Source organism: Numenius arquata, chromosome 1 (assembly GCF_964106895.1).
Source record: "Numenius arquata chromosome 1, bNumArq3.hap1.1, whole genome shotgun sequence".
In the NCBI taxonomy this organism is placed as follows: domain Eukaryota; kingdom Metazoa; phylum Chordata; class Aves; order Charadriiformes; family Scolopacidae; genus Numenius; species Numenius arquata.
In genome coordinates, this window is record NC_133576.1 from 67,650,840 (window position 1) to 67,678,183 (window position 27,344).

Below are 27,344 nucleotides of genomic sequence, written 5' to 3' on the forward strand. Positions count from 1 at the left end.
CTATGTTGCAAGCCTTTCAAAGACAAGAAATTACAGACAAATAATGTCATTAAACCAAAGGAAGTAATTTTTATTAATGAGTGCTATGGCTTCCGAACAACAGTGTTTGATTTCATGTGGATTTCTAAAGTACTGCATTTGTTCGTGGTATTGATTGCTCTGTAGAAATGCGTAAACTCTCTGTTACTGTTTAGGTGCTGAGGGACTGAGGGTAGAATTTGATCGCCAATGTTCTACAGAGCGGCGTCATGATCCACTCACCATAATGGATGGTGTCAACAGAATTGTTTCCGTCCGATCAGGTTATAAGAACTAGTGCTTTTCAAAAATGTCTTGTGTGATTTGATGTTAAATGCTGAATGAAATGTACCACTGCCTGTGACTTGACTTATCTTGAGGGATATGCTAGTAAAAAAAGAGGAAAAACTATGTGAATTGATACTCTCTTAAATCAAAAAAGATGTAGGATCTAGACACAGACATGTGAGAGTGATCTTGCATCTTTAAATATAGAGGATCTCTCAAAAGAGCATGTTGTTACACTCTTCCTAAGAGCAGTTAGAGTGTAAAAAAGCAGTGTTTAGCACCCCTGCCAACATGTGTGAGTTTCTGTATAATAAAAGTATATTTTAACAAATGGGAACACAATTGGAAAAGGATACTTCTTTTTTTAGCTTCTTTCTTTTTCAAGTAATACTTACAGAAATTTGAGCTTTCAAACAGTCAAGACAAATGCTCTTCTGCTGTCGAATGCCCAAAATAATATCTAGACTCTCTTTCTATTTTCTACTCTAGCCTATATATGTGATACTACATGAAACCTTCACATCTTTTATTCTATTACCTCTGATTTAATTTTTAAGCACTATTAAAAATACTCCTCTAAAATCTATTGCAAATTATCTTATCAAATTTTACATTAAACTTACCCATAGATTACATCGTGTGTCTTGGTAGTTACTGCCTGTGCTTAAGATTTCTGGGCAGTCGGCTTTTACTGTTGACCCATTTTTCCCCAAAGTGTTTCAGATGCACATGTGTTTCATTATTGAGATATTTCTGATTGTATTCCTGGTTGGAAAAAGCTGTAAAGCTTAATTTAATATATGTGTTGCTGTATATTTTTGTAATATGAAAAAATAATTTGAAAATAGGGCAACAGATTTTAGTAAGATCTCATAATTGTCTTTTGAATGGGGTATTCAAAGTACCAAGGATAACTGTTAGCAGTGCTAACTGAACTGTTTAAGACTTAGGTTTTGTTGATGTAATATCTTTATAGCTATGTTAATTTGCTCCACATAGCTATTTTTCTTTTTCTTTAATGCCTTTGTGGTGTTTATAATAATAGGTAACCATGGAGGGAAGTTGCTATTAATGAGTAGCTTGCATATTGGCTCAGACGGTATAGGTGAATATGTTTGTATTACCTACTGCAACAGGTCGTGAGTGGTCAGATTGGTCTAGTGAATTGCGAATTCCAGGGGATGAACTAAAGTGGAAGTTCATCAGTGATGGCTCTGTGAATGGATGGGGATGGCGATTCACTGTTTACCCCATTATGCCAGCTGCAGGTAAGGTACCATGTATGATGTTTGCAGAAGGGTGAGAGAGTAGATTTACTTGTCTGTTTTCTACGGTTGCATTTATTGCATGGTATTTACATGCCAAAGTTCAAGAGTTCATTTACATACGTACTAAGAAAATGTTCTCATTCATACTTAGGAAACAATTTAAACGAAGTCCTGAGAGGTACATTTGTACATAGGGAAGAGAGAGAAATATTTTGTAATGACTCTAGTTTGCCTCTTCATCAATGAAGAGAGGATAGGGAAGGATAGTTTTGAGGCACAGTTCATCTGAAATTCTTTTTTTTTTTTTTTTTTTTTTTAATGCATCTGTTTTGGAATTAGTTGTATTATGTCATGAAAGAGCCTCTTTCTTCCAATCCCTTCAAAGGGAGTTGGAATGGACTAACTCAGATGCAGACTGGCTCTCTAGACCGCTGTGTCTAGTCAGCTAAATCCTGCCTATGTCTGTTCGTATTTCAGTCTGCGGACAAATCTTCCCCACCTTTTTGTTTTTGCTTTTTGTTTCTTGCAGGCCCTAAAGACCTTCTCTCAGATCGTTGCATTCTTTCATGTCCCTCAATGGATTTGGTTACGTGTTTGTTGGATTTTCGCCTAAATTTTGCTTCCAATAGGAGTATAGTTCCTCGCTTGGCAGCTTCTCTTGCAGCTTGTGCTCAACTGAGTGCCTTAGGTAGGTGTAGTCTTAAAATTAATCCTATTTGTTTAAAGTTAAAACGATTGATTTAACTATGTTCTTTGTGTGCTAATCTTTCCTTAGCTGCTGGGCACAGAATGTGGGCCTTGCAGAGGCTACGGAAACTGCTCACAACAGAGTTTGGCCAGTCTATTAACATCAACCGGATTCTAGGGGATAATGATGGAGAAACACGAGCTTTGGTAAGAAGGCAGTGATGCTCTCCTCTTCACATTTTTCACATTAAGATGTATGTGAAGCATTAAAGTGATAACCCTGATGTACATTTTTTTTGTTAATGGCAAAATAGGAAATGTACAAGTTCTTGCACAGGTCTGCAAGTTTGTAAAGGTACTCCATTTTACAAAAAAATGGCTACCTAAATGACCGTGTAGGCGTGGTATTGGAATTGCCAAAAAGTGATAGAAATATTTTCGTGTTAGGAAATAGATGGAAATAATACTTCACATAGCTATGGGAAGTTATTAATATTTTGTCATAGTTATCTAAATAGTGTACTTTTTGTAGTACATGCAGTAAGACTAACTTTCTAATTCTGTGGTTTCTCTAGAGTTTCACAGGGAGTGCTTTAGCTGCTTTGGTTAAAGGTCTTCCAGAAGCTTTGCAGCGACAGTTTGACTATGAAGACCCCATTGTGAGAGGTGGCAAACAATTGCTCCACAGCCCTTTCTTTAAGGTAAAGGGTTACAATCAGTAAAGAATTCATTAGTATAGTTCTGGACTTTTTTGTTAAGACTTGGTAAGCTCACCTAGTCCTATATCAGAAACACTTTCTGACAAAAATCAGAATACTACTTTGAAAAAGACAATCAAATATACAAATACGGAATAAGGATTACTTAGCTAGACAGAGGTAGGTAGATCAGAAAAACATCTTGGGAGTACAGTAGAATACACTTTTTGATAGGTAATTTCTGAGTTCTCCTAATGGGAGTGTTGTATATGTTTGTTTATTTATTTATTTAAGTACTCTAAAGGTTTTATTTACGTCTAGTTGGAAAAGTAAGAATGCCTTAAAAGGAAAGCTATTCAGTTTTGAACCCTGTACTTAAAAGTAAAAACAAACAAGCTGAGGAAGTCTAGAGAAGAGGAACAAGAATAAAAGGCTGAAAAATTGTCCCATGTAGTAAAAGTTAAACTAAGAGGACTTATCTGTCTTAAGGGAAGAAATTCTTAAAATATGTAAAAGTTTATACAGAGAAGAACTAAACCATTGTTCTCAATCTTCATCAGTAAAATTGATTTGAAATTCAGTTAAATTGAAAATCAATTGAAAATTGATTCAATTGCAAGAAGACAGTTTAGAAACAGAAGATAAAAAATTCAGCACGTGATATTTGATATAGAAAAGTTAATTCATCTGGTGTGTTTTTCATAGGGGGTTTGTGAAAATTTCTGGATTGGAAGAGGAAATTAGATACATAACCATGTGAGACAGTGTGGGTACGCTTGATGCATCCCATCAATGAGGATAATGAAGATGACTCTTAATTTCCTTTGCACTTTACATGTCTTTGAGGCTGTGTTCAGACCCTACTGGTCTATGAGCTGTTCAACTGCATCAAATGCATATTATTTTTTATTACACCTTTTTGTTACATCTCTAAAATGTTTTTTTGATGGTCTGCAGGTGCTGGTGGCTCTTGCTTGTGATCTAGAGTTGGACACTCTCCCTTGCTGTGCAGAGACGCACAAGTGGGCCTGGTTCAGGAGATACTGTATGGCATCCAGGGTTGCAGTGGCTCTTGATAAAAGGACACCATTACCTCGTCTTTTTCTTGATGAGGTACTGCAGGAATATTTTAAATGGTTCATGGAACACATGAAAGTGTTTAATTTAAAAAGATATACCGAGTTTGAAGTATTTTGTGCCAACTGTTATAGGAGTAACTGGTAGTTTGAATAATGTTGTTTAATCCAAAATATTTTTCAGGTGGCAAAGAAAATCCGAGAATTAATGGCAGATAATGAAAATATGGATGTTCTTCATGAGTGCCATGATGTCTTTAAGAGAGAACAGGATGAACAGCTTGTCCAGTGGATGAATAGGTTATTTCTTTCAGCTGTTATTAGTTTAGTCTTGTGATGCTTTATTGTTGTACAATGATAAACTGAACTTCTTTGTGAATTCTTTTAAAATATAATTTAAAATTTTGTTTGTTTTGAATTTTCTGCAGACGACCTGATGATTGGACACTTTCAGCTGGAGGCAGTGGAACTATTTATGGTTGGGGTCATAATCACAGAGGACAACTTGGTGGGATCGAAGGGGCAAAAGTCAAAGTCCCAACTCCATGTGAAGCTCTTGCTACCCTTAGACCGGTGCAGTTAATTGGTGGTGAACAGACTCTGTTTGCAGTGACTGCTGATGGGAAAGTAAGGATGCAACAAATGATTGTTTGTCAGAGTGCCTTGAAAAATTTCATCCTCAGTCAGAATGGGTTTGCCTAAGTAAAAAATAATGTGCCTAGCACAGATCTTTTTTTTAAATAATTTTTTTTTTTTTTAAAGAAACTGAGCTGTACCATTTCCACCAGTGCAATCTTAGGAATTCAGTGTACTATAGCATTAAGTGCATGAAAAAAAGATAGGTATCTTAGTTCTCGATTCAAAACTGTGATCAGATTTTGGAAAACAAAGCTGAATACAAGTAATGTGCTCACAGTGTCCCATAAAACAGGACAGACAGTGAAATGTGTTGGTGATTATGTCTCTCTGACAGGGGGAGAGGTGTAATTGAAATCTGAGATTGTTCACAATTGGCTAAATGCCTGTAAGTTAGATATTGCAGGATCTAATGAGCAGATGCTTACATCCTGAGTGAAAAGGAGCACCATACAGAGATTTAGTGTAAGGTGTAGGAGAAAAAAATAAGTTCACGAATTTGAAGTCTTCATTTTGATACAGATGGGAGCTTTTTGTTAAGGATGTGATCAAGAATTTTGTTATGTATAATGTTGTGTAACGGTTACATTAATCTAGTGAGATGCTGTAATAATTCTGTCATCAGTAGTCAGTATCATCCTTGTTAAAGATTCACGGAAGGATAAGGGACAGGTTAATGACATTGCTTGACATCATTCTGTTGAGAGAAATTACTTTCAGATAAAGAAAAAGAGAGTGCAAAGCAATACTTAAAACTGTATTTATGGGGTGGGAGGGGAAAAAGCAACTGTTTTTAGATATGTATATTCCACAGAAGAAAGAAAAATAAAACTGCTGCTTGAAAGACACTTATAGGTGATAGATGATTTTGTAATGTTATCATGCAAAGCTGTGGTTTCTTCATACTTTTACAAAATCAGCCTTAGGATTTAAAGTGAAATCCCTTAAGGCAGTTACAGTTCATATTGACTTAAATATAGCCATATTTTCACAATTTTTTTGGTGGAATATCTCAAAATATTTCTTATTTTCCATAAAAGGGTATAAAGGCATGTAAGAAACTGTTCTTTCAGGCTTTCCTTTAACTGTACTCTAGTTCACATTCATTAAGAATTCTTCTCTACAACTCTAGTGAATGTTCTTCAAGGGGAAAACAAAATTAAATTTTGTTCTTCATTTTAAAGCTGTATGCCACTGGATATGGGGCAGGTGGTAGGCTTGGAATTGGAGGAACAGAGTCAGTTTCTACTCCAACTTTACTGGAATCCATTCAACATGTGTTTATAAAGAAAGTTGCAGTGAACTCGGGAGGAAAGCACTGTTTGGCGTTGTCTTCTGAGGGAGAAGTTTATTCCTGGGGTGAAGCAGAAGATGGTAAACTTGGTCATGGAAACCGAAGGTCAGTAGTGCTTTGAAATGTTATTTTTAAAAACTATTAATGGATACTTATTATAGTTGCTATGTATTTGAAATGTTGTATGAGTACTACCTGTACGTAGTAGTCAGTTTTAAGTAGTGATGTGGAAATGTATGTTTTTAAATTGGAGAACCACAAAATAGGTTTCAGATAAAGTTACTCTGATTTCTGTGGTTAGATACTGAGTTCTAACACATCTGTGGATGCTAAAGTCCAGTGGCTTTCCTTTGGGATCTATCTTGTAGGTATGTGGAATCTCAAGGCACTTTGGAGAGCAAAATTCCGATTCTGCTTCTCATCTTCACATGTATTGTTGCCTACATTAAAGGAGAAGTTCTGTTGGTTTAGAGATAATGTTCTGATCCAAAAAGAAAAAGGAATGCTGAATTCCATGGGGGGCAACAGCACATTTTACGCTAGAAATTTTTGATAATGTATCTTAAATTGGATTGAATTTCCAGGGTAGATGCTTAGCTTTGACTAGATTTTAATGCAAGTGATTCTGTAGTTTCAGCTTACCTGTAATGCTGTAGTATAATATCTGGTAAAATACTTCTAGCTTTTCTAGGCCTCTAAAAATATTTCTGAATGGCTAATTAAACATAAAACTTTAGGACATTAAACTGGAGCGAAAGCAAATAGTTCTTTTAGGTGTCCTCATACTCATTTTTAAAAACCTCTCTGCATACATTGGTAAACATGAATGGTCTATTCTGAAAGTATTGTCAAGACAGGTGTTTTTATTTCAGCCCTTGTGATCGTCCTCGTGTAATTGAATCTCTGAGAGGTATTGAAGTGGTTGACATTGCTGCTGGGGGAGCACACAGCGCGTGTATTACAGCCGCAGGAGACCTTTTTACGTGGGGAAAAGGAAGATATGGGCGCCTCGGGCATGGAGATAGTGAGGACCAGCTAAAACCTAAACTGGTAAGAAAACTTTGGAATTCTCTACAGCCTTAGTCAAGTTCTTACCTTCTCATTTCTAACTTTTTGCATTTCTGCATGTAAAGAATGAAAGGGCAAAATGGTGGCATGTACTTGTAAGAAACGAACAGTTGCTTTAGAAAACGGGAATGGATTGGAAGAATAAAGTGAAAGTGAAGCTGTAAAACTTTGCTAGAGGCCACTAAACCACCTTATAAAGAATTTTTTTTAGAGAAGACTTAAAGAAAACCCCAAATCAAACATGCCATCCCCTAGTAAGTAAATTCCACTCCTTCACAGGAGTAGTTTGCACTGAAAGTAACAAGTGAGCTCTCCTTGTCTACTGGGTCCCCTCATTGTTTACGTCCTGGAAAATATACCAGTGATTACAGTGATAGCCACTTAGTCACCTGCAGACAGCTTTGTTTCCTGACATAATGATTATACTCTTAATTCTCATGATTGAATACTGAGATGTTACTGAAGTATATACTAACATAATGAGAATTTAACTTAAGTAATTATGAAGTATTTAATTGCCATTTGCTAAAGAAATGTGAGTTAAGCAATTATTGATGAAGGTGATACATGTTTCCATTTGACTCTTAAGTCGTAAATCTGAACTTAAACAGTATTGCATACAGGAAGACTGAGTGTACTGGTTAGCTGACGAGTGATAGTTCAGACCATCGTACTCTCTGAACTAGCTTGAAGTCAGAATAGTGGTATTAAGAAAACTGCCCTGCCTTTGAAATGAGAGTTCATTTTTTTTACCCATGTTCTCTTGCTGAAAATACAGCAAGGAATAAGATTACATTAGTTGAATCAAACTGATTTTTAGTTTGTCATTTTTATTGATAGCTCTGTGCATATGTTTCTATTTATGCAAGCATTATTTTTTTTTCAGTGCTTGCATTTGTGGGATTGAGGTATCATACATTCTTGGTCCACTTTGGGACCCTATCACCTATATCTACCTGTATTCCCCTGCCCCCAAAAAAGCAAGGTCTACCCACCTTTTCTATACATCTTTATACATCTATCTCCCCCTCCGTGTTCGTGGTTAGTATGACACTAGGTAATCTGTATGTGAAGTTCATGCTGCTTTGGATGATGGATTGTGCTATCTATAATCCATTTCAAGAAGGGGTGAGGATGGGGAGGATGCGATTATATGTGGGTCACTCTCCTTTTACTTTGTGAATCCATCCTTGATCACTAGATGGCAGCATTTGAAAAGATGTGGATTAGGCATATGATCCAAGTGCTAGAAAATTGTAAACTAGTAAAACAGTAATTGAAAATAAGACTTTTTTTCTTACTGTATGCAGTAGTCACCTAGAGAGCCTGAAATTATTTAAACAGAATATAGTTTTTGATAACCTTACATGTTTTGTATGAATTGTTTTGCTTTTTAAAAAAAAATTAACTAGTTCAACTAAAAAGAATGTCAGTATTTAAAATACGTAGTTAGTTTTCATTTTGCTGGTTTGAAAAGAGAAAAGCCCTTTGAATTGCCTTTATTTGCTTGTTCCTGTGGTGTTTCAGACTTGTAGTTCCAGTGAAGTGCCGCTACAAGTTTGGTTTGTCACCTTTCTAAAACTAAATGGCAAAAATGGGTGATTTCTTCACAGGTGGAAGCTCTCCAGGGCTACCGTGTGATCGACATAGCCTGTGGCAGCGGAGATGCACAGACATTGTGCCTAACTGATGATGATACAGTCTGGTCCTGGGGTGATGGAGACTATGGAAAACTTGGCAGAGGAGGCAGTGATGGCTGTAAAGTACCAATGAAGGTATTTGAGTGTAACTTTTTAATTGTCTTAGAAACCATGAGGTTGATAGAGAACGCTGAAGACCGATTGGTCACTGTGTGCAAACTTCCACGCATCTTGGATCAGGATTCTTCTGATTGTTGTTAACAATGAGCTTTGTAGGCTACAATGACAAGCCTTTAAATTTTGTGCAGGCTGTTAAAGTTGCACTTGAAGGTTTTTTCGTTGGAGAACATTGCTGGTTCCAGCAATTTTTCTCATTTTAATTTTGGTTCCTGTCAAAGTGTTAGATATTTCTGTGTGTTAACAAATGTCCGTAATACTGCTGAAGTCATATCTTCATTCCAGAAAGGGGTATCAATTGATTAAAAAGTAACGTTATGTTAAATTAAACCTTTCTTGTGAATTCATGGTTGACTTGGAATTTCTTCATATGTTACAAATGAAATCCATGTAGCCATGCAATTTGAATTAAAGCACTTGTTATGAACATGAATGGTGTTTGTGTTTGAGAAATGTATGCAAGTGTCTCTGTGTATACCTATGCACAGTGCATTTTAGATTCTTAGTCCAGAATTATACTTTATTACCTGGATACAGGTGTCCCAGTTTTGTTTCCAAATGGGCAAAGTCTACCAGCCTCTCCCAAATAACAGTTTTTTATTGGCTGATGTTACACAATATGAAAATAGCTTGTTTATGTTTCATCAATCATCAGTCCCATAGGATTGATGGTAAAGTCGAATAAGGATCTATGCCAAATAAATAAGAAGAGTGTACTGGAGGTTTAAATATTTTTACTATGTCGACAGGATCACATCCATGTCATACAAGCTAGAGATGATTAATTTTGAGTATTTGGAGACAGAGCCTTACCGTTTCTACTAAGGAGCAGTTGCTGAGTAACTATTGGCAAAACATGCTAGAGATGATCGTCAACAGTTTGCCAAATCTGAGCTGCTTCTTAATGTTTAATTTGTAAGTGGTAGAAAGTTGAAAAGAGTAGAATTCTGCTAAATGATCTACGTAGACATTTTAATTTATAAATATGCATATAGACACTTACACACTTGCACATATTTTACTTAAGGCAGCACGGTCTATGAAACTGTAGTCTCCTTAATTAACTTCAATTTCATTTGATATTACTTTCCTAGATTGATTCCCTCACAGGCCTTGGAGTGGTTAAAGTAGAATGTGGATCACAATTTTCTGTGGCTCTTACCAAATCTGGAGCAGTATATACATGGTAAGTATTTTGTGTTAGTTATTTTGACAGTGTTAGATGTAACCTTGTCTGCAACAGGTGTTAGTGTTGCACTGCCTTCACTGTTACGATTCCCTCCCCTCCCCCATCAAAATCTTTTTTGAGTTGCTCTGTCTTAATTAGTAATAAAGTCTACCACTTTGGGGAACATTTTATACTGCTGTTGGAATGAAAAATCAAAGTATTTTTTCTTGGAGACCTAAGCACAGAGTTGTCATTCCAGGCATTGACCACTGCAAGATGCAGAAGTTCCAGGGAGGTCAGTAGAGATATAAGCCTGAAGTTTCATGCAGGGTGCAAGATGATAGCTTAAATAATGTCCTGAAATTTTATCAAAATTGTGTCTAGCTTCTGGTGGCTGTAGTTTGATAATTTGATTTTAGTTCATTGTTTTAACCTTCTTCTGCCGTTCCAAATTTTGTAGTTTAAACTACTAGACTTAAGTGTTTAAAAGACTAAACAAAATACCTTCCCAATATCTTTCTAGCCCCTTGTTTCCATGGCGTTAGAGGTATCCTGAAACTGTACAAAGTTCCAGTCTTTTAGATCAGTAAACATACTGCTTTTGCAGATGAATGCTTCTAATACTTGACCCTTTTAAGAGGAAAAAACCAAACAACCCCCAGCGAAAGTGGTAAAAGGACCAACACAGAATAAGTAGAAAAAGCACATTGGAGGTTTAAGAATATTTTACTATATCAGCAGAATCACATCCATGTCATGTGAGCTAGGGATGATTATGTTTAATGCTTGGAGAATATCTTGGAATTGAACTGTTTATAAATACATCTAGAGGCCAAATATCAGGCACAGTCTATCATTCTGTTTTTCCACAGTTAAAACACAGTTTTGAAATGTTTTACTTTCTCTGTGCAGGGGCAAAGGAGATTATCATCGGTTAGGTCATGGATCTGATGACCATGTTAGAAGACCACGACAAGTGCAGGGACTGCAAGGAAAGAAAGTCATTGCAATTGCTACTGGGTCTTTGCACTGTGTTTGCTGCACTGAAGATGGTATAAAAAAATCAAATAATTTGCTTAGTTCTCAATACTGAATTTGAAAAAAATGAGACTTTATTTTTCAGTCAGCTGTTGTTAGGTTGTCCTTGCTAAAAATGGTGGTCGTCTGTGCATGGACATATTTTGTGTTTGCAGATGTGTATTTCTTGAGCAACAAAAATGTCATTGATTTAAAACGATCACATAAAACCAACTGAAGTTTTTTAATTAATAAAAAAATAGAGTTTAAGTTTCATACATGCTGATGGTCAAAGATTAATATAGAGGTCTAAAAGTAATTACAGTTTGGTCAAGCAGTAGAATGAATGGATTTTGCTTTTTTTTTAATAGCGTCTTCTGAGCCTGCTGAGGTGTTTAACTTGCTAAATGAAGCACTGCACAAACACTATTGCTTCTCACAGAGCAGCCTGAGATACTGAATATTCTTTGTAGCAGACTCACTCTCTCATTTAATTAACAAGTCTGCGCAATAACTGAGTGTTTTGTAGGTGTTAGTGAAGTAGGATATAGCTGCAGAAAAGGGATGCTCAGAAATAAGGTTGCTATTTTAAAAGTATTTTCCAAGTATTTTTGCAACAGTAAGCACCCCTTTTAATGTCCTCTTTAGTAATACAGTGTATGGTAGGATCTTTTCTTTCATCTCATACAAAATGTTAAGCCTTTTCTAATTATTTTTTTTTAATATCAGCTTTTTTTGGCTATGAAACTATCAAATACTGCCTGTTTCTGGTGTATCTCGTGTTGTTCGTCTACTTCACCATTTCCTCCTGTTATGGAACAGAACTTTTAAGTTATACAAACTATGAGGAAATGCATTTTATACCAGCTGCTCTACATAGACCATGGGCCTAATCATGTCACTCAAGACTTATCCGCACTAGACAGCGGATTTCAGGGTGGCCATCAGTCCTAGAAATCTTGATTACAGTCCAAGGCCTAATTCGGTTAAATGATTTATAAATGCTAATTTAAAAAAAAAAAAAAAAAGAAAAAAGGCAAAAAGCTTCTATCTTAGCTTCAGAACAATTAATTCTTTTTATTGGTTTAGGGGAAGTGTATACATGGGGAGATAATGATGAAGGGCAGCTTGGAGATGGAACAACTAATGCCATCCAAAGACCACGCTTGGTTGCAGCACTTCAGGGTAAAAAGATCAACAGAGTAGCCTGTGGCTCAGCACATACTTTAGCATGGTCAACCAGTAAACCTGCTAACGCTGGCAAGCTCCCCACACAGGTAATATTTTTAGCTTATTGCATTCAGATTTTAAACATACTTGGTATGGTTATTGCTGATCTTTCGGCAGATGTATTTCCTTTCTAAATGCCTGTATAAGCACAGCGTGCTTTGATTTGGCTTGGAGTTTGAGCCAGTACGTGTTTTACTTCCATATTTCCAAAGAAGGATTCCAATTTTCCGAGGTGAGAAAGACCCTTCATTCAGCTGTTAATCCAATGCAGAATAGTAACTGAGTTTACAAATTGGCACCAATTTTAATTCTGTATTTCAGCTATGAAAATCCTATGCTTTCCAAAGGAGTTCTTCATTTTTTGCTTTACGTGGAGAAGATTGGTTTTTTAATTTTCCATCTTTCAGCTATAATGCCTGGGTGCAGTGACAACAGGATGTAAAATGTGTCTGTTTATGGATAAAGAGAATTGTAAAATATGGAATAGCAAGAACAGTCTAACTGTCATGTTTCTAATACTTGTTTCAGTTTAGACCGATACTGCTTTTATCTTTTATAAACAACTGAACTCTGTGTATTACAAAGTTCTGAGTGTGAATAAGCAAATATCTGAATTTCTAGTACAAATTTACCTACAAATCTTATAAATTGTTCTTCTTTTTAATAAGATAAAGTGTGTAATAATTCTAAATAACATCTGGATATCATTGCCTTATCGTAGGTTCCTATGGAGTATAATCATCTGCAGGAAATTCCCATCATTTCATTGAGAAACAGGCTTCTGCTGTTGCATCACATTTCTGAACTCTTCTGTCCTTGCATTCCAATGTTTGATCTTGAAGGAAGACTTGATGAAACTGGCCAAGGACCCTCAGTTGGGTTTGACACATTACGGGGAATACTGATATCACAGGGAAAGGTATTTGTAAGAATGTTTTTAAGGGAATGATTTGTAACTGTAAAGGAAATGTACTGTTTAAATTGTTTCTAAAGAAAACGGAACTGTTTATCTCAATTTGTTCTCTAAGTTGTATATCAAATATTTACAGTCTGATTATGCAAACTTCTTTACTTGTGAGTGTGTTCTTTTTATTATGTTTTCCTCAGTTCTTTATCATAGACCTGTTGTGTGTTGATCTTAAAAATAACTTTACACTGTAAATCTTCAGTTTTTAGTATAGCTGAATTCTCCTAGAGTATTCAGTAGATGCCATCCTGGAAAACATGTAAGATAAGTATGAAATGGTCATTATCTGTCGTGATCAGGTTATATACTAGTTGATCCAAAGCTCTGTGCAGTTACAAACTTGTTTTAAACTGCACTAAAAGTGAAGACAATACCTAGGAGTTCAATCTCAAATTGGTAAAGTCATTTTTATAGTTGTAAGTAAAGTCAATCATGAGAAAATCTGAATAATTATAATGCTTGAAGGCTACAATAGTTAATCAAAACTTCAGATATGGAAAACCTTAAAAACATAACATATCTTCAGTACGATCATCAGTTTTGGATCATAATTTTCTCAGTCGGAGTAACTTGTCTAATAAAAAATGGTAACCTTATATAAAGAGACAAAATCTGCTGGGAGATATATTTGAAAAGAGAAGCGGTTAAATTTCCCTCTGTGGTGCTGTTCTGTGCCCTTAAATAAGACACATGGCCTGTAACTGTACTCCTTAGCACGTATTGTCTCAAGGTCTCTTTCTCTAGACTCTAATAAAATTGTGTAGTAGAGCAATCCAGCTTTGCAGACCATGAGAAGACCACACATTTTTCATCAAAACCGAAATTGGAAAAAAGGAAAGGAAAATTCTAGCTATTCTGTTCATGACACTTTTATATGTTAGTGCTATTAATAGGCAGTCTTAAGGTATATGATGTTAAGTATAGGCATGGGTGTGCAGGAGGCACATTCAAATAATTTACTTTGAGTCTGCAGAACAGTTACAGAAAGGCTACGGATATAAGATAAAATGAGATATCAGGCATATTTTATGTCAAAAGCATTCAACAGAGACACCAGAAGATGCAATGCCATATTCATATCTAGGCATGTCAAGCACACCTTCAGAGATTCTAAAGACTTAATAATCCTTTTAAAGCTTGCTTGAAACTGACAGTGTAAGATTTGATCCAAATATTTAGTGTGAGAACCTCAGATAATTGAATTCGTGTGAAAAGTTTACTTTTTGTTCTTATTTGTTGTCTTCCATAGCAAGATCATTTCACCTTTGGCTTTTTTGATTTATTTTTCTCTGATGTTACTTATTCTTCATATACACGTATTATTTTGGTATAAACTAATTTGTATCTGCACTCAGAGACAAGCTGGTTGCTTAGTAATAACTGAGTGTGGGTGGAATACAACCTTTTGAGCCATGGTTTTGAGTGGTACAGGAGAGACTTTCTTTTTCACTTAGTATCCTGACTGTTTCAGACTTGAATTGTATTAGCAGAAATAACGTGATCCTTAACTAACATCTCCTAGCTCTGTCTTCAGTTGTTTTTGTTTATTTTCAGTATTTCAAAAGTATTTGATGCTTGTTTCCATTTCTTCTGAAGAAAGACTCATAGGTGTTACACCTTTTGTAGTGTTTTGTGATGGACTTGGAAGGAAATTGCTGACGGATAGTATTGCAGGATCAGTTTCTCTGTTTTACTGCAGTCTTTATTTTTCCTAAGTTGACCCAAGTATGTGTTTATCCGTGAAATATGTGCAGCTTTCTTACTTGATTGCAATTTTGCCGCTATTTTAACTTTTTGTATTTTCCTTTTTTAGGAGGCAGCTTTCAGAAAAGTTGTGCAAGCAACTATGGTGAGAGATCGTCAGCATGGGCCAGTTGTAGAGCTCAACAGAATACAGGTACCTTAATCTGAAGTTTTAATTTTAGTATCTGTGTGTTTAGCCCACAGTGCTATACATTTGTCAAAGTCCCCTAGTCTTTCAGCTGTTTGGTATCAGAGTACTGAAAAGTTGAATTTTTATCAGAGAATCAAACAGTGAAGAAATGAATGCAGCAAGGACTGCTCATTTCCTTTTCAGTATGTTTTCGTCCACACTGTAGTTGTTTGGGGGAGGACACACACACATACACACACTTGTTGACGTGTTAAGTTAATGATTTAAACTCTAATGAGCAAAGTATTTCCTGCTTGACAAAGGACAGCTTTTTCAAAACTACACTTGTAACTTTGAAAACTACTCACTACATTATATAATTTGAGAGTAGTGATTCCTACTTACCTTTCCAAATGGTCACATGAATTATTCAGCTGTTGCTTTCATAACAAAGAACATGAAGGGAAAAAAAAAAGGCAAAAAAAAAAATATAAAAAAGCGTCCTTGAATATAATGAAAAATCAGGCTGATAAAATCTTGTCCTTTGCTGGCTATCACATGTGGTCATATTGATTGCAGAACTGTTTGATACAAAAGGGCTTTTTTCCTTATCATTGACGTTAGAAAATGTAATGTTGTGCCTTAGGCCAGATAAGTCTTTTTTCCATAGATATTTCTGTAACATAAAATAGTGAAACATTGTTTTCATTTAAATGGACTGAAGCCTGGTCTTGCAAAGTCCTCATGCATTTCTTTCCTCTAGTGGTGGTTTTCTTTTCTTTTTTTTTTTTTTTTTTAATATTATAAAAAGTAAGGAAACCTACTCTTTGTAAAGTTAGAATGGAGAAATTGTGCCTAATTAGTTTTCTTTTAATGAACAGAAGTACATCCTGTTGTGGCTGGACCCTGTTTCTGCTTCTTTGCCATTTTCTATGAGCACTGAATTTCTTGTGGTAATGTTATGTGATTAAAATATGTTGGTTTAGTTTATTATTTGGGAAGTTGGAGCTGAAGACGGATTTTCTTGTTACTTTGTATGCATGTGAACTCAGAAAGTCCAATAAAGCACTGCAAGTATTTAACTTTAGGCAGGAAACTAGTGAGTAGGTTTTGGCTGATTTCCAATTGTCACCCTTCTACTGTTGAGTTAATTAATTAAGTTAGGCTTTCTTTTATACTTCAGCTCATTACTTGAATCTGGCTTGAAATCTAGAAAAGAGCTGGTAGCTGCAGGACTTCCCTTATTCATAGCTTCTGGGGGAAATGAAATATTGCTGTAACACAAGTCTGTCCTAGAATTAGCCAAGCGAAGGCTAAAAAAGACCACGTTCATAATCTTGGCCTGATTATACGGTACCAAGTACGGGTCATGATTTCTTGAATTAGCTTTTGCAGAGAATGAAAATGTGGATTCTTAAACTCTTTGATCCTTTTTAATATTTAATTGAAGATTCAAAGCTGCTTTACATAGTCTCAAACAGCTAATTGTCAATGTTAAGAATTTTCATCTTATTTGCAGTTTGAGTTTAATTGCAGCTAAGCTTTGAGATCCCTTTGCTTTCAGAAGGCTCTTCTTACAGTTTATAAGTTATATGGTGCAGTCAATTCACTTCATCATCTTCCTTCATGTAAAATAAGCAGATAAGTTTTTAATTTAAAGTTGTTTTCCAGATACTGAGTTGTTTTATAAAGTGTTTCTTCATCTGCCTTGTTGCTCAGTGGTTTCTTTGGACATTCCAGAACTGGACATAACAGCTGTCTAACTTGCGGTGTAAAGGCAAACCAAACACCACTCCCTTGTCCTGAGATAGAGTTTTACATGGACCAGATTCCTTTAGAGTAGATGACATTCGTCTTACATACTACTTGGCACTGGGTCTTCTCTGTTGGGACCTTGTGCTAATAGGACACAGTAGTTTTATGTTGTTTTCTTGCTCAAGTTATGTGAAATACAGTGTGATGGGTATACTGCAGCTCACCCATGTGCCAGCCTGATATTGCCGTAGCATAAAACTGAGGGTGGATGTTTTATGGTTTGAAGTGTAGCACGAGGGCAAGCTTGAATGCACAGAGACAGTTTGGGACACTGTTGGAAGACTGTGTAGGGCAGAAGAAACCAACCTTGATGTAGTTTTATCCATGTTACTTTTTGGGAATGGTCGTTAAGTGAAATGTTCCAAAACAGCAGGTGGGCCTTGTTCTGGAAAGATGTAATAGAAGACTGAGCCAGAAAGTGAACTAGCAGTTACATGTCTAGACAGGGCTCCAGTGCTCAAGTTTACTTACTAGTACCCTAGTAAATCTTACTAGCAGATCAGATTTATCTGGTATTTAAGTACCTTAGTAGCTCATGTGGTGTCAAATGGACAGTGTGTTATGACCTATAAGCAGACACCTTCATAATGCTATTAAATCATATCTTGCCTTTGGATGAAAGAGATTATCATGGCAGTTGAAAGGAATTTCCTCCTTTTAAAAGGGAAACAAATTTCATTTATTAAGGAGAATGTCTACTTTCAGGAGTGTAATATTGCAAAGGATCTCCTGGTTCAATGTTCTCTGCTGTTATGGGAGGAATGTCACACTTATGGATATATGAAATACCACTTTGAGAATAGTTTCTTCCTTCTCACTAGGCCTCCTTATCAAATGGGGATTACAGAAATCTCACTAACATGATGATTAAAAATTATCTGATCTTAAAGTAGGCACAGAATGTCAATGAATGAATTATTTATTCTTTTGTGAGTGTTATACTTTATACATTTTAAATACCATTCCTCCTTCCTGGTTATTGTCTTCTTCCTTATCAAATGTGCTTTTAAAGAACACTCATTTCAGGACAGTCTTCATTTTCCTACACAGATCAGGCTAGGCTTTTCTTTTCTGCTTGTGTAGAAGTTTTTCTCTCTTCGTCATCTTTTTATACTGTATATTTTTCTGTAGCATTTCAGTTGGAGCGTAGATAACTGAAACCTAAGGTACAGGTGAGACTGTGTCTGCGCTCTTGTACTTATCACACTGATACTTCTCTGCCCCTTCTGGAAGTTGATTTCATGACATATCCTTGAATTGTGTGTATTTTCTTTGTAGATAGATCTGTGTTCTGTCAATAGTATATGTTTCTCTTTAGCTGATTCCAGCTCATAAGCTGTCATCATTTTGTAAACTTATTCATTAGCCTCTGAGTGCATGTCTTTATGTGCTACGTTTTCCCCAAGTTCTGGTGGGTTGGAGAGAGTCCCATAGGATGGCCAGTATTTCAGTGGGTACTGTCACAGGCTGCTTGATACAAATAAAAAGTTTGGCTCTTCAGATTCAGAGAAAGAACTGAAATTTTGGTCTTCCTCACTTCAGAATTCTTTAACCAGGTTACAAATTGGCTTGAGTGCCTCTCCCCCTTTGTTGCAGAGATTCTGCTTACAACAAGTGATATTCACTTAGGCAAGTTCTTGAACTTGATTCTTCCATGCTTCACTGTATGCTGCTTTTGAACTGCTGCGTTTCTCTCTGGTCCAAGGAAAGTTGGTTTTCCACTGATAGCTGATAACTTCTGATGGCAGATTGTTTTATGAAAATCCTTCTTGGGCTCTAGTCAACATATTAACTTCTTTTATGCGAAAAAATTATCAGCAAGAAGGCTGGAACTGTGTTTTAAAAACTTGAGATGCTGCATAATCTGTGTTTAATAAGGCATGTATTCAGTGACGGCTATATCTGAGCCTATTCAGTAAAATAGATTTCACAGGATACTTATTAAATCTCTAAAGGGGATGATTTGGAAACATGAGAAAGATGATGTGCTCTAGACCTCTTCGATAAAATTATAAAACACCTGTGGTGGATTGTGGCCTAAACATATCTGTATGAATTTTTGCCATTTTTCAGTGAAGTGTTTTACTCCTTGCTAATAACCTAGCATTTCTCTTTGTCAGCAAGCAGTATATTAAGGTACTGGCACAAATGCCAGTAATCTTTCATCTCATTCTTACATTGCTTTGTTAAAAGTCAAGTTGTAACCATTCCTGCATCTAAATGATCAGATTAAATTAAAATTCTGTGTTACTAGTAAATAAATGCTAATTTAAATGTATAATAGCAAATGTACATACCGTCCTATTCAGTTCAGGCAGGTTTACTTGCCTTTTTATTGTCGCTTGATCAATTTGTGTTTTAGGTCTGAGGTCTGCAAAAGCAGTGAATTAACTAATGCTTTCACAGACCTACTTATAGTTTCTTCTTTTTAAGAGAAGGCTTGATGATTTCTCAACTTAAAACCTCTTGTGCATCCAAATTTCTTAGAAATCTATTGAATTAAGACCAGCTTGTGTTGATACAGAACGTCTTATACATGAGGGCTTGAGTGTGTCAGCCTTTCAATAAAACCTGAAAGAAATCTGGTAGATGTTTTATTCAAAGCATCAGAACAATTGGATTTTGAGATGCACTGTACCTTGGAGTGGGACCATGTGAGATGAGTCTGGGTTATTTCTGAATGAACAGTCTCAAGGATATGGGTGAGATACGTGCACATTCGGATGTGGTCCTGAGCAACTGGCTGGCTTTAGGTGGCCCTGCTTGAGCAGGGGAGTTGGACCAGATGACCCTTAGACATCCTTTCTGACCTCAACAATCATGTGATTTTGGAATAATTCAGGAGTCCTAATAGCCTAAGATTTTATGTGCTTTCATCCTTCTGGAGAGGATCGGGATACATAATAGGAGTCTGTGATATCTAGGGATGGATATTAGATGGTACTGAAAAATAACGTAGTGCTGTAATTTGAAATTTTGCTCTTCTTCTGTGTATGTCACATATATACAACATACATTGTGGACCTCTGCAAATGTTGCACTGAACACATTAGTGTTTTATAAACGTTAATCTTATGGTCTGATCTGCACAGTGATGCCAGCTGAAATATGTTCTTACAGTGACTTTTATAATGTGCTTACTCAATAGGTAAAACGTTCGAGGAGTAAAGGAGGACTGGCTGGGCCTGACGGTACAAAATCAGTGTTTGGACAGATGTGTGCTAAAATGAGTTCCTTTACCCCTGATAGCCTTCTCCTTCCTCATCGTGTTTGGAAAGTCAAGTTTGTTGGTAAGAGGATTCTCTACCCACCCCGCTCCCACCCCCAATTTTGCACTTAATATTACAGTTTTCTTCAGATTTACTTTTCTGGAGGATGGGAAGGAAGGAGGAGATATAGGAAAACAGTGTATGTGTGTAGGCAGAGAAAGGTGCTTAAAATGTTAGGAAGTAAAACAGCCTTTTAAAATTACTTTATTAACCCCCCCTCAAGATTCGTGGAAATGTGTCTGTAATTGTCCTCAAATTCTGGGGGCAACTCTTTTGCTTACAACAAACATCCTGCAATACCTGAACATGTTTTTGAGCTGCCTGAATTGGTAAATAATCTTGGCTAGCTGGTTTTACTGGTAGGGTTGTTCTTACAATTTACCTATCACTTTAAGCTTTTTGATGAAAAATATTTTAGATTGAAGAGCCTGTATGTAAGATATATAAAATATCTGCTGTAAGATATATAAAATCTACTTTAAATTGTCACTTAGGAATCGCATTGCTTTGATTTTCTTTTTCTACCTCTCTTCTATTTTATTTTGATTAGTGCATAATGCAAAAATGTTAATTACACTCTGGGAAAATAGTATTTTTGACACTGTGATATGTTGTATAATCTTCTAAATAATAGAATTTACAATGAACTGGAAATTTCCAAATCTAGAGCAAAGCATAAAACGTTTTCATATGAATAGATATGACAGTGTGGCTTTTAGTCAACTTTTGTTTACTCTGTCATCCCTGTAGAAGGAAATACAGTTTATTTCAATACTTGATTTATTTTGAAAGAACATTTGATTTTGAGCCTTTTTTTCTTCTCCCAGGTGAATCTGTGGATGATTGCGGTGGAGGTTATAGTGAATCCATAGCAGAAATGTGTGAGGAGCTTCAGAATGGGCTGACCCCTCTGTTAATTGTGACACCAAATGGAAGAGACGAATCTGGAGCAAACAGAGATTGTTTCCTATTAAATCCTGCTGCCAAGTCACTCTTGCATATGAACATGTTTCGTTTTCTTGGTAATTCTTAACACCATTATGACATGCTGCTTGCATTACATGATCAGAATATTGGGAATCTAACAACAACAAAAATATTCTTTTTAAACTTACAGGTGTACTTTTGGGCATTGCTATCCGGACTGGCAGCCCTCTGAGCCTCAACCTGGCTGAGCCAGTGTGGAAACAGCTTGCAGGAATGAACCTAACAATTGCTGATCTCAGCGAGGTAAGTATGAAGTTTCTGAGTAGGATATAACTTACAGAAGACAAGCAGACTCTAGCATAAATCTTTCTCCAGTCACTGGCTCCTCTGGTATATTTGTGTTTTGACTGTCCTTTTCTGTTTTGAGCCAGTATGTCAGGATAACTTGTAGTCACTGTTAAAACCATAAATTTAAGTTGTTCAAAAGTAGTTAAGCTGTTTGATTTCTAGAGCATTCTCAAATCTTCTCATGGGTTTAACTAGAAAAACATTTGTGGTTGAACTGCTACTTTCGAGTAGACCTTTCTGTAGCTGTTACTGTCTGTTGTGCCAAGATGCAGTAACTGATTGGGTACACACACACCTACACTGTTTTTGAAGTAAAATAAAATTAGTTCAAACTACTACTGAAAATAGTTTTTACCCACATACTGAACATCACAAACTTGCCATTACTATTTACTGAGCTCAATAAATGTGGAGTAGGAGTTCGGCCTTCCTTACAAAGAAGGGTTCCTTCTCAAATACTGTCATGTAGAAATGTACTTACTGTAAAAGCATTGAGTCATTTACTTGTCAGTAAGAGGATTCCTTTTGTGGCAAAACCAGGCATTGGACTTTGTAGACGTGATTATGTTTTTAAGCTTTAAATCCATTTTCTTATATAATACAGTTTCTTGGCAAATGCTCCACAAAAGATTTGAAATCTAGAACACATTTACCCTCCCACATCCCAGCATAATGAAATTTTATGTAAAATACTAGGGTTTTGTGGCTTTGAAATTCAAATAGATGGGTCACGGTCAGATATTTGATGATGCTTTTGGTAGATGACACATGATGCACTGCTTTTGCTATGCAAGAGACACTCTTACATAGTTCTAGTAAACTGATTTCAACCTGGGCTTGTTATTTTCAAAAGGTTGATAAAGATTTTATTCCTGGGCTTATGTACATTCGAGACAACGAAGCTACTTCAGAAGAGTTTGAAGCTATGAGTCTCCCATTCACTGTGCCTAATGCAAGTGGTCAAGATATTCAACTGAGTTCCAAGTATACCCATATTACACTGGATAATAGAGCTGAATATGTGAGGCTGGCAATAAACTACAGGTTTGTTGAATAAATCTATCAAATTATTGACCTGAATAAGATTTTTCTTTTAAAAATATGTAAAAGCTTTTGAACAATATACTACTTTAACCTCTTATGTGCAATTATTTAATATTTTCGTGTGATTACAATGTTGATTTTTTGATTTCTTTTAATCTCTCCAGGGAGAAAAGGTTAAACTTAATTTTTAGGAAACAAAATAAAGTAGCAGATATGGCTCTAGATTTTAATAGCTGTCCTGACAGAGCAGTTTTGGCAGGCCAGGTTTATAGGTGGAGAAATGCCCCATCTATCTAGTTCTTCCTATGCGATAAAGTAGTAGGCTTGACCATTAAGTTCTTTGTGAAGAGAGTTTAGATTTAGTACTGCTGCTCCCACAGTTTCTCATATCATCAGTTGCAGTCAAGAGCAGTCCTAGATGAATTCTTACTATAGTCTTATCTAAGCTGGAATACACAAACCAAAATGTTCATTCCCTGTACACCATAAAATAAGTCTGTCACCTATGTGCAGACAAGTGAGTTGTCACCCCACAGGTGCCAAAAGCTGAACGCTGCACTGAAATCAGTGGCAAATAATTTTTCAGTATTTGAGAAGACAGACCTTTGGTTACTAAAATGCCTAGATATCTAGTATAGACAAGTACATCTTAAGCAACCATAGACATCTTGTTATGTGAAGCGGTGGGTCTAGTGCCTATTTAATTACAGAAATTCAGAGAATTTGGATGAGATACTGATTTATAGTTGTCTTGTTCTCTCTGCTGTAGTTAACCATTTCAGAAAGTTCTTGAGCAAGACTGTATCATCACTATATATTTGCTTACTTGTTTGTAGTTATAGTGTCTGCAACAACTACTTGAATTACAGTCTTTGGTTTTTTTTTTCCTCTATTAATGGTTGTGAACTAATAATTAAACCTATTTTTAATGATAGCGAGAGGAATTTCATTAGGAATGGATAAATGATATGTCTATAGAAGATGTTACATTCCTTTGAAGGAAGTGATTTTGTTCTCTTGACAGTTCTGGCTATCCTCAAAGGACATGAGCAATTCTAAAGCATTTTACAGTTAAAAGTCCTTTGGGAGAAACATTGAAATGTTAGATTAAGTATCAAGTTTTTTAATTATGTGAAGCCCTTGAGAGGAAAACTAGCACCTGAACAGAATCCATGTGAAAAAGTGGATGCATAAGAGCAAGTTTGTCCTGACATCTTTGTTCGTTTTGGTGATGATAAACCTGGGGACAGAACTTGTCAATGATGCAAATCTCTGCTCTGGAGAGTTCTGTAAAACATTCCAGAAACTATTTGACAGGAAAAAAAAAAGCAAAACACAAATCATGGGTGGCAGCAGATGCATTAAAGTGTTAGACTTACCTATGTCTGTCTTGAAATACAGCAACTCCTGTCCTCAAACATCATGTTCTAGTTCAGACCCATTTTTCTTGTACCATGATGTCTGTCTACTGTTGGGAATGTTTGAGGGCAGAGTTTCAAAGCACAGTCGTTTTTTTCCCAATAATTTGATTGTTTCCAAATGGGGTATCAGTTTGTTCTTGCCAGACACATCACATGAATAATACTGGAAATACAATATCCCAAACATTGTGATGTACCTCTCCATACTGAGCTTGCTGTGCAATGTGAATTGGTGTAGAAACTGGTATAAGTCAAGTATTTTGTGTGATAAATGTTTATTAATATTCCTTGGCACATAGCTGGAGACTTGAGGAAAATGCTTCAAGTTCCGTTGATGTTACAGCAATTGCTAGAAATAATTGCTAGAAATGGCATTAACAGAAACTCTGAAAATGTGTCTCTGCAGACTTCATGAATTTGACGAACAAGTTGCAGCAGTTCGTGAGGGGATGGCCCGTGTTGTTCCAGTTCCTCTACTTTCGCTCTTTACAGGATATGAACTGGAAACTATGGTATAAATTTCTGCTTTGCTACCTCTGTCAGACTAACTTGGAGTGTGATTTTTCACTTATATCTTACTAATCCAAAACCCACATTAAATAATACCTACAATTATCACTCTGTGATTGTAAACGTTTTGTTCAAGGAAAGACTAGAAAATGTTTTATTGCCCTCTTGGTGCTAATAAGATTATTTTGCTATAGCTGACCAGTGATGTAATTAATTATTTCTGGAAGAATAAAACAAACAAAACCGAAAAAACCCACAAAACATGGACCTATGAGGTGAATTGGAGATATTCATCCCAAGTAAAATGTTTGATTCTTCATGTGATTCAGGAATGTGGAAGAAGGTTCATTATTGTCCCCTGATGGGTAGATGTATATTTAGTATTGTTTTAATAGGAGATTATGCACAGCACTTCAAATATTCAAATGTTTGTTTTGTCAGTGTAAAAGCTGATTAAATATTTTAAAGGAATGGAGGGAAAAATTGATTGTAATTGATTTGATCAGATTTTATGTAGCCTATCACTATATTTTATTTTTCAGGTATGTGGAAGCCCGGATATTCCACTTCACCTTCTGAAATCTGTAGCAACTTACAAAGGCATTGAACCAACCGCTTCCTTGATACAGTGGTTCTGGGAAGTGATGGAGTCCTTCTCCAATACAGAGCGATCTCTCTTCCTGCGTTTTGTGTGGGGCAGAACCAGGCTGCCCAGGACTATTGCAGACTTTAGAGGGAGGGACTTTGTTATTCAGGTAAGGGGTGGGGGGGTGGGGATTTTATTCTAAAAAGCGTGGTGGACAAGTAGTAGCATGACATAACAAGAGAATAGGCTGATTTCATCAAACTGTTTATGCAACATTACATTGTAGGTTTGACAGTGCAACAGAGACGTATAATGTGTATAAACGGTTTTCTCTCTTGACTTGGGCAAGTGGATATTTGTGTCGTTTCCCAGCCATTTGCTTCTCTGGATTTTGATAGTTTTGCACTGACAGTCATCAGCCGTTTTTGCTGACATTTATTTAGTATTTCATTCAGCTCAGTAATCATTTCGTCTAAATTAAAAAAACCCCACAGTCACCAAAATATGATTCGAAATTTGCTGAAGTAATATAATCTCTTTTAAGATTGTTTCCAACCACATATTCATAATCAAAGCAGCTCATGGATGTCTGGTTTTATTTATTTACTAAGCGTAGGGAAATTTGGATCTGGTCTTTTCATTGTTGTTTTAAGAAGCTTCAGAATCACATATCTAACATGCTGTTAAAAAATTTCTCAGGTATTATTTTTATGGTTTGAACAGTGAATCAATAATATTATGCTTTTTGTTTTCAACAGGTATTGGACAAATACAATCCTCCAGACCACTTCCTTCCCGAGTCGTACACTTGCTTCTTTCTGCTGAAGCTGCCCAGGTATTCCTGTAAGCAAGTACTAGAGGAAAAATTGAAGTATGCCATTCACTTCTGCAAGTCTATAGACACTGATGATTATGCCCGCATAGCGCTGACAGGAGAGCCAGCGGCTGATGACAGTAGTGATGATTCTGATAACGAAGATGCAGATTCTTTTGCTTCAGATTCTACACAGGACTACTTAACAGGACATTAAAAAAATATAATATAAGGGATAGTTGTCACAAGCACTGAGGCAAAACGCCAAAATGACAATGAAGCCAAGGACAGTTTAGGTCTCAGAATATAGGGTATGTAGTCAGAGGGATGGTAATCTCCTGAACATGGGGAACGTGTGTTTGTTACTCACAGTAGGAGTTAAGGGTTACAGCTTAAACCATCAGCTTAGAATAAATGGCACAGTATATGGGCATTTAACATTTATTTTAAGAGCTGAAAGTGGCCCCCCATAATGCTGCACTACATTTAGAACCTTTGTGTTTACTGAAGTGTTGTAAATGTTTATATAAATATGGTAGTGCAGCATCCAAAAGGCAGCGAAACCTTTAAATTGTGGGTGCAATAGGTTTTTTTTCATATTAAGTGTTGTGTTCTGTGCATCTTCTTGATTGTATATTGGAAATACTGTGCAACAACTGAATAGTATTATAAATATTTCAATTAACTTTACTAGAAGTTTGTTAAAAATTTTTGAACATTGAATTAACATTATTCCTTGAAATTCTTCTATAGATAATAAAAATGGCCAATAATTTCACCTCCACCCCTGGTTTGTATATTTTAGCTTATGCATTATTTATCTCAAATTTGATACCTTTCTGTGAACAGCATCATAATTCTTATCATGGAAAGTGTACTGTATATACTTTGTGCCATGTAAATGCAAAAGTTATAATTTCCCTCCAAATAAAAGTTCTGCCACAGAAAAAAGTAGCGTGTGGGTTTTTTTGATGATAACGCAGCTATTGTAGGGGATGAACATTGCAACAACTGTACTAAGAAATGTTTCTGCAGTTTGCAGCTGGTGACCAAACGTTGCTGGTGCTGCTCCACCAATGTAGAAGGTGCATCTCCATAGAGCATGAGCTGTAGTAAACTCAGATCAAGTCTGTGCAACATGTTAATGGTAGCAATTAGGTACAGTTTGTTTATGCAGTTGTTCCTAATGCTGCTAATGTCAGCAATTGTAAATTTGATCTTGGACACTTAGGAAAAAAATCGCTTTTGAGCAAGCGTAAGGGACAGATGTCTTCCAAGTACCTGAATGTGAGTAGAAGAGTATGATGACACTTGTGTAACATATTGTCACTGAGAAAATTAGATCATTTTACAAGGCTTGATCATGAAATGTTCTTCATCCAGAGTCGCCTGAGTAACTCATCGAAGTCAAGTGGCGTTCAGGCAGGTATTATGTGTTTACTACATGGTGTATGCACTGGTATTTAAAGTAGGAAAATAAGATTTAGTTGTGCCAAAGCACTAAT

General features: G+C 36.1%; 1 protein-coding gene across 1 annotated transcript in view; it reads left to right on the forward strand.

Moving 5' to 3' along the window:
- The window catches only part of HERC2 (HECT and RLD domain containing E3 ubiquitin protein ligase 2), a 119,139-nt gene extending 92,355 nt beyond the window's left edge, over positions 1 to 26,784 (forward strand). Inside the window, exons 71-93 of the mRNA XM_074168238.1 lie at positions 195 to 302; positions 1,443 to 1,574; positions 2,104 to 2,262; positions 2,350 to 2,468; positions 2,837 to 2,962; positions 3,917 to 4,072; positions 4,220 to 4,335; positions 4,464 to 4,662; positions 5,856 to 6,070; positions 6,838 to 7,015; positions 8,647 to 8,808; positions 9,945 to 10,036; positions 10,931 to 11,070; positions 12,125 to 12,312; positions 12,987 to 13,184; positions 15,046 to 15,129; positions 20,069 to 20,210; positions 21,017 to 21,211; positions 21,307 to 21,419; positions 22,318 to 22,508; positions 24,336 to 24,441; positions 24,982 to 25,194; positions 25,784 to 26,784. Of these exons, the coding sequence (XP_074024339.1) occupies positions 195 to 302; positions 1,443 to 1,574; positions 2,104 to 2,262; positions 2,350 to 2,468; positions 2,837 to 2,962; positions 3,917 to 4,072; positions 4,220 to 4,335; positions 4,464 to 4,662; positions 5,856 to 6,070; positions 6,838 to 7,015; positions 8,647 to 8,808; positions 9,945 to 10,036; positions 10,931 to 11,070; positions 12,125 to 12,312; positions 12,987 to 13,184; positions 15,046 to 15,129; positions 20,069 to 20,210; positions 21,017 to 21,211; positions 21,307 to 21,419; positions 22,318 to 22,508; positions 24,336 to 24,441; positions 24,982 to 25,194; positions 25,784 to 26,056 (3,605 nt within the window). The 3' untranslated portion in view covers positions 26,057 to 26,784. The remainder of the gene's footprint in view (positions 1 to 194; positions 303 to 1,442; positions 1,575 to 2,103; positions 2,263 to 2,349; positions 2,469 to 2,836; positions 2,963 to 3,916; positions 4,073 to 4,219; positions 4,336 to 4,463; positions 4,663 to 5,855; positions 6,071 to 6,837; positions 7,016 to 8,646; positions 8,809 to 9,944; positions 10,037 to 10,930; positions 11,071 to 12,124; positions 12,313 to 12,986; positions 13,185 to 15,045; positions 15,130 to 20,068; positions 20,211 to 21,016; positions 21,212 to 21,306; positions 21,420 to 22,317; positions 22,509 to 24,335; positions 24,442 to 24,981; positions 25,195 to 25,783) is intronic.
- Positions 26,785 to 27,344: the final 560 nt, after the last annotated feature.